Consider the following 13849-nt stretch of genomic DNA (forward strand, 5'->3'; position numbering starts at 1 on the left):
TGCAAGCCCCTTCCCTGAATCTCACCTAAAACTGGGCCCAAGTCTTGCTTCATTCTAGCACAGCTGACCAAGAGCTTTGAGTTACTCTTTAATCTCTTCTTTTTCCAGCTGTGTGGAGCTGATTGTTGTAGAACAGATGAACAAATATAAGGCCCGTCTCAAAGACATCAATAGTCTGGAGTTTGCTGAGAACAAGGCCAAGACCAGGCTGTCCCTGATCCGAAGATCAATGGTGAGATGTAGAAGACATTGCCAACTAGAGATAGTTGTAGACATCATGAGCTCTCGCTGGAGTGAAATAGAGGGGTGTTCTCTGAATCCTCTTTAGTGAGCCATAAAATAACCTCTACTTAAAAAAAAAAGTTATTGCCTTAAATTCCATGGAAGACATCTTAACTTTTCCTCTTGAGTTAGCTTTGTGTAAAGTGGAGACTTGTATGTCAAACTCTTGAGATAAAAAGAAAGGGTGAGGGCTGTCATTCAGCTCTCTTCTCTCTTCTCATTTTTGGAAAGCTACCCTACCTAAATGCTCTCTGTGCTTCCTTCCAGGGTATGATTCCAGGAGATGTTGCTTAGAGCACTTCCTCTTATTTTTTAAAGTAACTTCTGAGACAATAGAAGTTTCTTTTGCAATTTCAAAGTCATGGCACTCTAAGGACAGTATCATATAGTATTCTGGGATTAATTTTCTCTTTTCATGTTATTCTTGTTAGATATCTGCCTCCAGGACTTCCAGTGGGGCACAGAAAATCTTATTCCCACCACTTAACAAATCCCAGACTCTAAGAATCTAAAAAACTAACTCCCCCTCCCTTGGATTAAAACATCAAGCTTTTTCCATGCACCCTTCCATTTTTCAGCATGTCTAACCAGCTTCAAAATAAGCCATTAATGATGACATCCAGGCCAACCCCACCACCCACACAGTTAATTTCCTAAAGGTGTTTGATGTTGCTACAAGAAAACCAATTTGTTTCCTATCACCCCTCATTCTAACTGCCCTTTTGAGAGGGTGGGGGTGGGGATGGCAATAAGCATCACTCCCTCTTCAATAGCTTCACAATCATTGCTTGGGCTGGTGTTGGATTAGTTCCATTTCCTATGTCACTGGGTGCTCAATACATATTTATTGAATGCACAAACATCTGCATGTGCTTTCTTCTGACAGCAAAATAGGTAGGAAAGTCATCTGATCCCAGGACACCATCCAAATCTGTCATGGAAAATGAGCAAAAGTTGCATTGAAAAATTAAAGCCACTTCTGAGGCATGCTTTAACAGTCCTGGTTAGGGTTAGGTCTAAAGGGGAGACACCTTTCCAATGCAACAATTACTTTGCAGACCATCTGGCCCAGCTGTGCTTTATTGCTGGTGCTGCAAAGAGGCAATTGAATCCACCCCATTCAAAGATTAGACATTCTCTTAGAGGGGGAATGATATGTACTCTAACCTTCTGCTTTCCTTTTCATGTCCTTTCTAATCCAGAAACCTGTACTAATTGCAGTTAGATTTATGAGCATAACCCGCAATTCAATCCCGGTATGTATTAAACATGTTGCAGTGTATCACAGCCGCGTTACATCCTTGCATGTCACTCATCCAGGAGTTGTACTGCTTGATCATCATTCATGATTGTCCACATATCATATGCAGCCCTAGGCCTTGGTCCCAGCCCCCATCCTCACTAACCCCTTAGCAAGGAGGGAATTCCAGAAATTTCTTTCAACAAGTTGAATCAGAATGAACAAATGGATAGCCTCACTTTGGACTTGGACATTATAGTTTATTCAGATTCTTCTAGTCCTTCCTCCCTAGTCCTACAGATAAACTTTAGCGCCCCCTGCCCTATTATTGTTTATACAGAGAAAGTAGACAGTGAGGTGGAGAGACTAAAAATGTCATGCAGGAGACAAGATTCATTTCAATAGAGGAGCCTTCTGCCTATTTAGTGCCTTATTTATTATAGCAATGACTTGAGACCAAAAGTCTCAAAGTAGAAGTTGAAACCAGCAGTGCCTTCTCTGGATATCAACTACAGGAGCCTAGCAAAAAGTAGAAAGCTTCATGCATTCACAGAATAAAAAAAGACTATTGGTCCCTCTTGGTTTTCTCTTCATGCCTACAGATTATAATAATAAATGATAATGTCAATATTTTTTTAAAAACAATGATAAAAAGATACATTCTTATAGTTGGGGGTTTTTTCTTGCTGGGAGCAAAGGGGAAGATGTCACTGACATAAGCTAGAATTTTAAGGCATTTTCCCTAAACAGATTATTTTATAGGATCATAGATTTAGTGTTAGAAATGACCTTAGAAAATCATCCAGTCCAACTCCTTCCTTTTACAGATAAATAAATAAAACCAAGAGAGGTTGTTCTTTGCCCCAAATCTCATATGTTTATAAGTTTAAGAGCAGGACCATATGCATGACTCTTTCCTATAACTCCATGTGTAGAGCTCTTCCCATTCTCCTTTCCAGGGCATCCCCCAGAGTTTCACTGAGATGTCCTGGCTTTGCTTTATATAGAGAAAGGTGAGCAAGGAGCAGGGCTTGCCTTTGAGGACCAAAATGTCTTGTTCTCATTTAGCAATAGAGAGGGAAAAGGAAGTTATGTTGGAAGAGCATGGGAAAAACAATGGAGATACATCAGTGTTTAGGAAGCATTTTGAAACCTTGCGTATACATCTATACTTCCTCATTTTTCTTGGTCTTCTGGCTTGTCCTCTTCCCCCACCTCCCTAATCCCTGAATTCTTCTCAAAAAAAAAACTCTCCCTGTCCCCACTTCTATCCTTTTTATTGTACTGAGGCTGAGAGTTAGATAGGCTTCTACTAGTGTATGGTCCCTCACCAGATCTGTAAAGGAATCTCCCAGTTTTCCTATAATTACCACACAGTGCTTATAAAGAACTGGGGATAGCAGAGGACATGCAGTGACAAGCTGAGCCATTTTCTCAACAACAGTACAAAAGACATGGCTTGACTTAGCATTTCCCTTCCTGGGAACCAGTTTCTTTGGTGAAGAAAAGTGAGTCACACCACCATAAATTTAAACTCTCCTGTTTCAAACCATAGTGACATAATTAAGCATGATTTGCAAGGGGATAGTTGATTAGGCAGAAGTGTGTTTTTTTTAAATGGTAAATAAAAAATTCCACGTTAATCAACTTCCTTATTATTTTATACTACCCAATGGCAGAGAAGAAAGAACTACAGCAATGATGGTGAACCTTACGGCACAGGTGCCTAAGATGGCATGCAGAGCACTCCCTGTGGGCACATGGGCCACTCCTCAACACTCCCTCCCAGAGTTCATTACTAAAAAGGCAGAGGGACACAGCAGAGTTGCTCCCCTCCCACTCTCCACTTTGCCTGATGATAATTTTTCATATCCCCCACCCCTCTTCCCAGCTGTCCAATGGGAGCATACAAGGGGTAAGGTGGGCAGTCACAGGTGGCAGAGTTGGAGGGGAGCAGAGAACTCGGGCCACTCTCCTCCTAGTACAAACACACATACACACACACACACACACACACACACACACACACACACACACACACACACACACACACACACACCTCTTAGCACCTACCCCTCTGCCCAGCAGCCCAATGGGAGCACTTCCTTCCTCTCCTCCTCCTAGTACACACACACACACACACACACACACACACCCCTCTCTTAGCACATACCCCTCTGCCCAGCAACCCAATGGGAGCACTTCCTTCCTCTCCTGTCTGGGGCCAGGGGGGCAGCATGGCACAGCATAGCACTTGGTTTCTGGTGGGGGCCAGGCATGGCACTCTGTCCTATGGGTAGGGCCTGGCACTATCTAAAAAGTTCACCATCACAGAACTATAGTAATTGAATAACCCTCAATTAAAAAAAATTAAACAAATTGCATAAATCAGATTTCATTTTACTGATTTTTTTAAAAATAAAGACTAATTCTTTACTCTAAATTTCAATTTGAAATGATGTAACTTAATTTTGAAAATTAAACATGCTATAAATTGCTATAATACTCTTTCAAATAAAGGGGGAAAACTAACTAGTCTAAAAAAAATCCTGTTTGTCACTATAGTATGTTTCATCTATGTTTACAATTTCAGTAGTTGTCATCAGTTCCAGTCACACTGGCCTCACTGTCTTTCTCCATCTCTTTGTCATCTTGCCTTAATGTAGGCTGCCAACTGTGCCTTGGAGGGAGTGTCTTCCTCACAACCCTTTCCTTTCCTAATGTCTTTCAAAGCTTAGTGTAAAGACTACCTTGTCCATGAAATCTTCCCCAATTGCCCACCAGCTGTTAGTACCTCCCCTCCCCTAAAAGTTATTTATTTATATTTATTTATTTTCACTTTTATATTTATTTGTATTCACTTTTATAAGTACATGTTATCTTCTCCAGGGCAGGGACTATTTTATTTTTGTCCTCATTAACTTAGTATTAAACATAGGAGGCACCTAAAAATTGCTGGTTGGTTGATTACTGGTAGAGCAGAGAAGAGTTCAGGAAGATGCTGATAGTGTCTAGAGATAATCAGTCACTTATTTCACTGGCCTAAAATGAAGGAAAGAGGAACAAACCATCCATCTAATCTTTGAAAATAGAGGTTTATACTCAGTTGTGGATATACTCAGTAAGGAAAGACCACTCTTCAGCCTTTTGATTAGTAGGAATTGTCTGTTCCTTAAAGGCTTCTCAGTTTCACCAGCAGGTAGAAAGAGAGCAAATTTCAAAGTGGCATCTCTGTGGAAAAAAGGGCAGGGCAGGGGAGTGGAAGCAGGTTAGTTGGTTAAGACTATCTGGTTAAAACATTCACCCCTGTGCAACGAATCAGTATCTTCATCTAGTAGAAATTGTGCCACCCTTATAAATAAAGAGCCTCCAACCCTAGAAAAGATGCAGAATAAAATTTCACTCGGCACCTCTTATGTTACTGATAAACTATTTGGAAAATGGAATCCTGATTATAGTTTGCCTGTGCAGTTTGGAACAGAGTTGGCAGTCAGGATTTGGTTTTGCCCACTTCCTGCATTGTAACCAAACCGGGCAGTTTCTTACCTTATAAACTCTCAGTCTGATTCTTGTAATTTATGAAGATTTATCTGCTTATTTTTCATTATAGTGTCATTTATTCTAAAAATACTTCATTAACAAACTTGCTCAGTATCTTTCCCTTAAAGCTTCTCTTTCATCCTAACTTCCCTATTTCTATTAATGATACCACTGTTCTTCTATTTGATGGAAACCTTATTGTTGTCTTTGACTTTTCCCTTTCTATGTATTAGCCCTAATCTAATGAAGCATCAGTAGCTTTCTGATTGCTTTCATATTCCTCTTCTCATTTATATTTCCATTTTTTGCCATCTTAGTTCAGGCCTTTATGTCCTCCACACTACACATCTATCCTTAACTCATATATGAATTAGGTTATTCTGTTGAAACACCTTCAGTGGCTCCCTTCCATCTCCAGAACTCCTTAGCTTGGCACTGAAGGTCTATGACCTGGCACCAACCCACCTTTTTAGCCTTCCCCCTAATATTCTGTACTTCAACTACTTTCCATTTCCTAAACTTGTCCTTTTTGCTTCTTCCTCTGTTCACCATCTCACCAGAGCCAGGTTTCAATCCTTTTTTGCCTCTTGTATCCATCTTTTGAGATCATCCCTACACTAAAAGGCCTAAGTCTTGTATTTTTGTTTTAGTGATGCCATCTTTTATCCCCTACTCTCAGCCAGTATACCTTCTTCCAATCTCATAAAACCTTATTTGTAGTGCTTCATCTAGGCATTTCTCTTTTCTAGTTTGTGTTACAGTTTGGGGTTTACCTGTCATTTCACTCAAACTTGATCATACCTTTCTTTGAAAATAATATCCCTGCCCCATCCCACTTAACCTTTTCTTATAGAATCAATATCAAAACTAAAACGAATGTTGCAAGAGACAAAGTTAAAATGTTCTAGTTTCCAAAACAGTGTGGAACCCTTAAGGTAGCAGTGAAATTAGTTGTGTGTGTATGTATGGGCAGCAGGTAAATGGGGGGAGGGGCACACTTTTATAAGCCTCCACTTTCCATCTGCCATATTCCAGGTGCCAAGGAAAAGATAGATCTTCTCCAGGAATATTGCCATGATCTCCACTTCTTGCTGCCAACCTGGTTTGCCTGGCTTCTTGTTCCATCATCCTGCCCTAGCACCCTGAATGCCTATTTACCACTAATCTGGACATGCCTCACTTTTTCTCAGTCCCTACAAACATTTTGGCTCAGGGGTAATCCTCCCTGAGGTTCAAATAGTGCAGCCCAAAAGTTGTTTAACCTTTGAGAGGCCAATAGTGAAAGAAGAGTTAAGAGAAGAAGTAATAATGGTCCTAGAGATAAGGGAGGCTACTCCACTAGGACTTCCCTTGAAAACAACTGTTCCTCCATTCATGGAGCTTGGAATCAAGAAGAAAGACATGGACAGAAAGCACATATGCAGTAGGAATGTAGGAGTGGGAATACAATCACAGCTCATTAAGTATCTCTTCATATTTTTGCTAAAGGTATCCACTACTATAAAGTTTTGCCTTTATTACATTCCATTTTTGCTAAATCCCATAGATTTAAAAAAATTTTTATTCTAAACTTAAGCAACCCCCATGAGCATTTACATATATACATGTCAGAACACAAAAAGGATTAGCATGAGTCTCCATTTCATAACACTTTTTAAAATGTGTGTATATATACATATATGTAATATATATTACATGAAAAAAGTTCCATTCATTACTTTGAAAACTTCCCTGCTTGAGTCTGCTTCCTACTGAATTTCCTTTTGTTCTCTTTTATGCCTTAAAAATAAAAATGATTCAGTGGCCTTCTAATTCCCTTTGTCACCCCTTCCAATGCCCCCCAGTTAAACGGGGAGGGGGGGGGGTGAACCTTGTAACACATGAGTATAACCAAGCAAAACAAATCCACATAATGGATACATCCAGAAGTCTGCATCTTATTCTGCACTCTGAGTCCATCACTTCTCTTTCATAGTTCTTGAAAAAATTACTTCCTCTACTCTCCTCATCCATTTGAATTCTGACTTCCTACCTTGTCACTCAACTGACACTATAATTTCTCCAACTTTTCCAGTGATCTCTTAATTGACATATCTAAAGGTCTTTTTTTAGTTCTAATCCTTTCCAACCTGTCTACTGAATTTGACTGTATTGACCACTCTCTTCTTCTAAATACTTTTCTCAGGTTTTTGTGATATTATTGTCTCCTGATTTATCTCCTACCTGCCTTCTTAGTCTACTCATGGATATTTCCCAAGGCTCTCTCCTGGGTTCTCTTGACCCTCTCTTCCCTCTCTTGGCAACCTCTTTACCTCTAGAGGTTTAATTATTTCTATTCATATGATTTCTCCCACTCCCATATTTACACATCCTGCCATGGTCTCTCCTTGGAACTTCAGTCTCAAATAACCAAGTGCCTATTGCACATTTGAAACTGGATACTCCAAATATCTTATACTAAACATGTCCCAAATGAAACTACTTCTTTCTCTCTAAATTCTTCCTTCCTCCAAGCTTCCCTATTCCTATTGAAGACACTATTATCCTTCCAGTGACTGATTTATCATCTCATAGTATCATTCATCATATTATCATTTTGTTGGACTTCTCACTCTCCTTCACCCCATACAAACATTTCTACCTGCATAACATCTCTTGCATCTAACCTTTTCTCTCTGTTCATGGAGTTGCCTCTCAGTTTAAGTCCTTATCATGTCTTGATTAGATATTTTCAACAGCTTCCTAATTGATCTCCCTGTCTTTCATCTTAACAGGCAGCTTTCAAAGTAATTTTCCTCAAGCATAAATCTAACCATTTGACTTCTATGTATCCAATTGAACCTCAGCTAAATACAATTAGATTCTATTGTAGATTCAAACTACTTTATATTAAATGACTAAATATTTGTGTGTATATTTATTTTTATATTTTATATGTAAGTGTGTGTATATATATTGGGAGGAAAGGAGACGAGAAACAGACAGACAGATACCTAGGACTTAAGATCTTTAATTACATCTCCATGACCCATTTTCCAAGTCACTTATTTTAATATACAATAAATAGTTTATGCTTTTTTAAATGCTTTTTCAGTCTTTAGATTTTGGTATATTTCTCACAGTCTCAAGAAGGGATCACTGATTTCTATTTGGTCTGTTCTAGTTTTTAGAAAGTTTGTTACTTGGCATAAGTTTTACCACTTTCTGTTCTAGGCTTTCGTTTCCTTCTATCCAAAGTCATATGTTGGGTGTACATAGTAAACACCAGCATATTTGCAGCTGCAAATAGCATACACAAGATAGAATAAAAAATAATATAGAAATACATGGTCTTTTTAAAGTAGATGAGCTGGTAAGACAGTGAGAATGAGAGACATGAAGGAATAATAGATGAGCAGCTTCTGTAGTGCTATCTATATGTCAAGATAGCTAGAGGATGTGAGGTGACCTTTCTTTGGAACATTTATAGAAGTGCATGGACAAGAACAAGAGTGCCACAATGAGAAAGCATAAATGGAGTTGAAGTTGGCATCAATTGGAGAAAAGCACCCATGTTAATGAAATCAAAGATATGTTTAAAGTATCATTTTAAAAGCATTGTTTTTAGGAGGCTCTAAACAGGAAAAGTGAATTATCCTACTAGCATTTAAAACCTTCACATTTTATCAGGAATACTAATCTGTTAGGGAAAGGGCTGCTTTCTCAGACACTAACTACAATAGGCCTTCAGAAACATCACCTTTTTAAAAATAAATATTTTCTGGGTGCCATTTTGTATACCAAGTTGAATTTCCATTGGGTTTTGCATGTGTCCTTGATCAGAACTTATTTCCATGTTGTTGATGTTTGCACTGGGATGATCATTTAGAGTCTATAACCCCAATCATATCCCCCTCGACCCATGTAATCAAGCAGTTGTTTTTCTTCGGTGTTTCTCAGCAGTCTACTTATAAACCTTATCCATATCCCTGTCCCTCTAAAGTGAAATTCTTAGATAAGAGAGAGGAAATATGTACATCATTTTAAAATGAGTTAAGTTACTAATTTCTTACTTAAAGGATTTGAATAGTGACAGGTAGATGAGTGAGTAAAGAGGGCTAGACCTGCAGACAGAAGGTCCTGGATTCAAATTTGGTCTCAGACATTTTCTAGTTATATGACCCCAGGCCAGTCATTTAACCTCAGTTGGCTAGTCCTTACTGCTCTTCTGCCTTGGAACTGATACTGAATATTAATTCTAAGACAGAAGGTAAGGTTTCTTGTTTTTTATTTTTTAAAGGATTTGAATAAAATCTTTTTGAAACTAAAAGTATCTTCGTTCATCTGACTATAAAAGTCTGGATTATTGTAGTATTCTGCCTATCCTGCTGCTAAATTATACTCCCTTGATTGACTTTATTTTGAAACATAAATATGTCAGTAGCTGATATTCAGTCCAAAAATTTTGTAGTCATCCAGTCTAGTGAGTTACATTTAATGTGTTTTCCTGCTGCTGTACCTGTCTTAAGTCAAAAAGATTTTCTTTCTCCTTCTCACTCTCCATCTTTTTAATCTTTACCAATCCCTTTAAATTCCAGCTCATATTCCACCTCTTCCTTGAGGCCTTCTCTGATATCCTTGTCAGTAACAGTATTCCTCCTGGACCTCACTAAGTATTTTGTTTCTGTCTTTCAGTTTTCCTTCTATAGTATAGATTTGCAGTGGTGTAGAGAACATCTCCTAAACTGTGAAGGCGAGGACCATGTCATCTCCAAACTTGCTACCAATCCCAAGGCCTCCCGAGCACTGGGCTTACTGAGTGCTTGCTGGCCAAATGGTCAGCACCAAATGAACCTCAGAGGATATTAGTGGATATCTTTAGGCTTTTTGTTTATTACATAAAAGACTGAGATGAGTATTTACATTTTCTATGCTTAAAAACACATCAAGAAAAGAGGATGAGCATGCAGAAGCAATTCTCCAGTGACCTTGATACCACTGTCACAGCACTGCTACAGTAATGGCAACCATAATGGGAGTTTACTTTCAGATAACCTTGTTAGTTGAGTCTCTTATTCCCTTATTGATGGGATAAAGAAATTACCCAGGCACAGATGAGAATTTTTTTCTAGGTAACAAATTCCACCTGCTGAAACTTGAACCCTGAAATCTCTTTGTACCTCTTTATAGCTCATGGGCATGCTGTTTGCTCCCAAGTAAATGTTAGTTTTTCACTGATTACAGAATAAACATCTCCTTGAGAACCCTTACATTCTAGTGAAATATTTATTTCAAGGAAACAAATCCATGTGGATCCCTGAGTTTATTAAGAGAACACAAGAGACTTTGGCAATTTGGAACTGTTCTCCAGTCTTGGCCAGAGCTTTCTCCTTATGGAGAATGATGCTACCAAGCCTGCTCAAAGTTGGCCTGAACTTCCAGACCTAAAAGATACTCTAACATTTTTCTGTTATCTTTTTTTTTTTGATGGCTCTTTGCAAATATAAAGCATTTTTGTGTTATGAGCTAAATACTTAAAAGGCTTAGTGACAGACAGGCTAGTCTTTTACATGGCTTACGTGGCTTTCTTATCAGGTAACTTCATACTTATTGCTAGTCTTGGTTCACTTTGGTGATGGTATTAGGGATTCAGAAGTCAACCCAGGGTTTAGTAACTTCATTCTAATGGGATACAAAATAGTTTAGAGCCATGTTTTTATATAATTCTAACAACTAATCATATTGTCCTCTTTCATTGTCTGATGTATTGCAATATGGATTCAACTTGGTTCTCTCTCTGTTAAATCTCCCTAAATGTTGCTTAGAAAGGGTCATTTATCTATCCCTGTGGGCAACCATATATTTTGTGATGTGCTCTTTCTCTTATGATAATTTCTTTTATCACTGACTGGATAGACCAATTCTTTGCCCATAACACATTCTACCTTCTATCATTCTTATGCTATATCCTGTTCGCCAAAGGATAGGGCTTTTATTTTTCATTTTTGTATCCCCAAATCTGCTTCTCATAGAATAAACATTTAATGAAATGAAATAATTGAGTTAACCAAAGTAGTGCATTCTGTTGTTTCTGGTTCTTGTCTAAAAAACATTTTTTTAACTTCTTAGTCACAAGTTCATCCCCAGGAATCCAGAAGTACAAATAAAGTCTTCATATAATTTCTTTTCTCTTATTTCTATTCATCTGCATTGGAGTGAACTAGGATGTCATTTTAGTTGGCAAATAAAATTACTCCCTATGTGCCTGTTTCCCTCTGCATACTCAAAACAAGCAGTAGGGAAGGCAGTGGAGGGAAATAAAGAGAACATCTGCTTCTAGGGTGAATTGGTCTTGTTCCATTTTATTAGCCAAAACAATAACATACCTGGTGCATTTCACCATTGTAAGTATATGTGTGCATAAAAACACATGGAATCAAGACAGTTCCATTGTCAGCTTAGTCAGATGCAAAGTGAGCATAAGCTTACAGGTGTCATAGTTAGTCTTTCTTCCCTAGGATTCTCCTTCAGTATATTTACATAAGCCATACAAAAATTTAACCACTCTCTCAGGGAATACTTTTCTTGATGTAGAAAGGTTTTCACAATGAAGATGAGCACCATGGCTCATAGTCATGGTATATTGTGCTATATAACCATGATGGATTATTCTCTGCTATTACCCTATGATAAACCCAGTGTGGTGTATCTGGGTATTTATATCATTAAGGGGAAATCAACCCCTATATAATCTCCTTCTACCCTCTCAAGTTTCTTGCAGGGTTATTTTCAGGGTTTCTTTCAAAAATCGTGAACATGTTTGTGTTTAGTGGATGTTGTCTTAGTATCCTAAGGCTCCTGCCAATGATGATTTGTGTGCATTTATTATCTCTACTCATCCAGTGGACTGAAAGCATGCTCATTGTCCTAACCTGTTTACCCAAAGAATATGAAGATATGAAGTTTTTTATATGGGTTTTTTTTTTCTGCAGGGTAAAGGACGTATTCGTAAGGGAAACCACCCAAATCCATCATCTCCTGTTGCAGTCCGGCTACCTTCCATGTCTGAAGTTCCAGAAGAAACTGTGACTAATGAGGAAGCCACAGAGGTGGATGTCACAGAGCAACAACAGGCAGCCATGCAGCAGGAAGAGAGAGTCCTGACTGAGCAGATTGAGAACTTACAGAAAGAAAAGTAAGTTTCCAGAGTGGGAGGGGGAAAACATTGTTTTTATATTGTCCTTCTATGAAGCCAATGGTACCAACATGGTGTGGTGTGTAATAGAATGAGTCCTGTAATGGGAGTCAGGAGACCTGGGTTCTAGTCCTGATTCTTCTAACATCAAGCAAGTCATTTAATTTCTCTGGACCATGTGTTTTGAGTTGTTTCATTTGTTGTGATCCATTAGTGTTCATCGATAAGATTAAAAGTAATTGTTGGTTGCTGGGGTCCTTTTCTAACATTGAATTATAGCAAAATTAATTTGGCTTGGATTATTTGGTTTAATTTCATAACTTTACAGATAAAGAAACAGGCCTAGAGAGACTGACTTGCTCACTCATAGCTAGTCAGTGGCAGAAATACGTTTAGGGCCCAAGTCTCCTGGCACCTACCTCTCTTTTCTCTGCATTCCTGCTGGCCACCACCTTTACTTAGCATGCTTTCAATATAATATGCACAAAACATTCAGCAAGTGTGTGAACCTGTTATTAAGGCTTAGACTCAGAAGGAGTAAGTGGGAGCACCATTATATCAGGAAGAATAAAGATTTGAATAGAAATCTGGACTGAAATCTGAACCTTCTCATTAACAGATGTCCTGTGAGCAACAAGAGGCTGACCAGGGAGAAAGACAGCCTGCCAAATGTAAACCAGTTCTTGGCTGGAAAGGAGTGGGAGGAATGGTAGGGAGGGGAGGCGAGGAGAAAAAAGCATTCTTATTTTCTATGGATTTTGTTGTGAAGGGGCTAAATAAAATCATTCCCTATCCCCTGCCCCATTATTTAAAAGACTTGACCTTTATTATTTGTTGTTTTGCTTTAGGGTAATAGTCTTTTTCACTATCTGAACTATAGCAAATGGGGTAGTATCAGTCACTTGTATTCCCATCTCCCAGGTCTTTTTTCCTAGATCTTCCTTCAGCTTGGGTTCTAATGGCCTTTCTGATTGGATTTTGCAGGGAGGAACTAACATTTGAGATGCTTGCCTTAGAACCACGGGCCTCAGATGATGAAACACTTGAGTCTGAAGCCTCAATTGGGACTGCTGATAGCTCTGAGAATTTGAACTTTGACTCTGAAGGAGCTTTCTCTGATAAATCAGGTAACTATTAGATCATTCATTTTTTCCTATGTATTTGATTACTAAAGAGACAGAGATTTCCAGTACTTCTTGTTTCCTCTTTGGTACTTAAACTTTCGTCCTTCCTAATTTGAAATGACTTCTTAGTCATAGATCCTTCAGTGCTCATGGGCAGTGAATTAGGAATGAAAAAATGAAATTTCCCTTCTTTCTTTTTTTAAAAAAAATTTTTAAACAGGCATATATTTTTTCCCAATTACACGTTTAGACATTTGGTTGGTTTTTAAAATTTCGAGTCCCAAATTTTCTCTCTCTCTCTCTCTTTCTCTCTCTCTCTCTCCCTCTCCCCCTCCCTCCCTCTCCCTCTTTCCCCTCCTCCTCCTCACTGAAGACAGTAAGCAATCTAATATAGATTTTCATGTGAAATCATATAAAATATTTTTCCATATTAATCCTTCTGTGGAATAAAACTCAAGCCCCCTTTTCCCCCTGCCAAAAAAAAAAAAG

At 38.5% G+C, this 13849-nt stretch overlaps 1 protein-coding gene across 23 annotated transcripts in view; it reads left to right on the top strand.

Annotated features, from left to right (window-relative positions):
- MYO9A (myosin IXA) overlaps nucleotides 1-13849 on the top strand; it is a 308527-nt gene that overhangs the window by 277480 nt on the left and 17198 nt on the right. For 15 of the 23 annotated variants that reach the window (XM_056800401.1, XM_056800408.1, XM_056800432.1 and 12 more), the window contains 5 exons: nucleotides 109-232; nucleotides 1485-1538; nucleotides 12034-12236; nucleotides 12856-12945; nucleotides 13221-13363. In XM_056800401.1, coding sequence (XP_056656379.1) covers nucleotides 109-232; nucleotides 1485-1538; nucleotides 12034-12236; nucleotides 12856-12945; nucleotides 13221-13363 — 614 coding nt within the window. Of the gene's footprint in view, nucleotides 1-108; nucleotides 233-1484; nucleotides 1539-12033; nucleotides 12237-12855; nucleotides 12946-13220; nucleotides 13364-13849 lie in introns of those variants that run through there. The other 8 variants (XM_056800439.1, XM_056800478.1, XM_056800498.1 and 5 more) reach the window with 4 other exon arrangements.

Source organism: Monodelphis domestica, chromosome 1 (genome assembly GCF_027887165.1).
Source record: "Monodelphis domestica isolate mMonDom1 chromosome 1, mMonDom1.pri, whole genome shotgun sequence".
NCBI lineage: Eukaryota > Metazoa > Chordata > Mammalia > Didelphimorphia > Didelphidae > Monodelphis > Monodelphis domestica.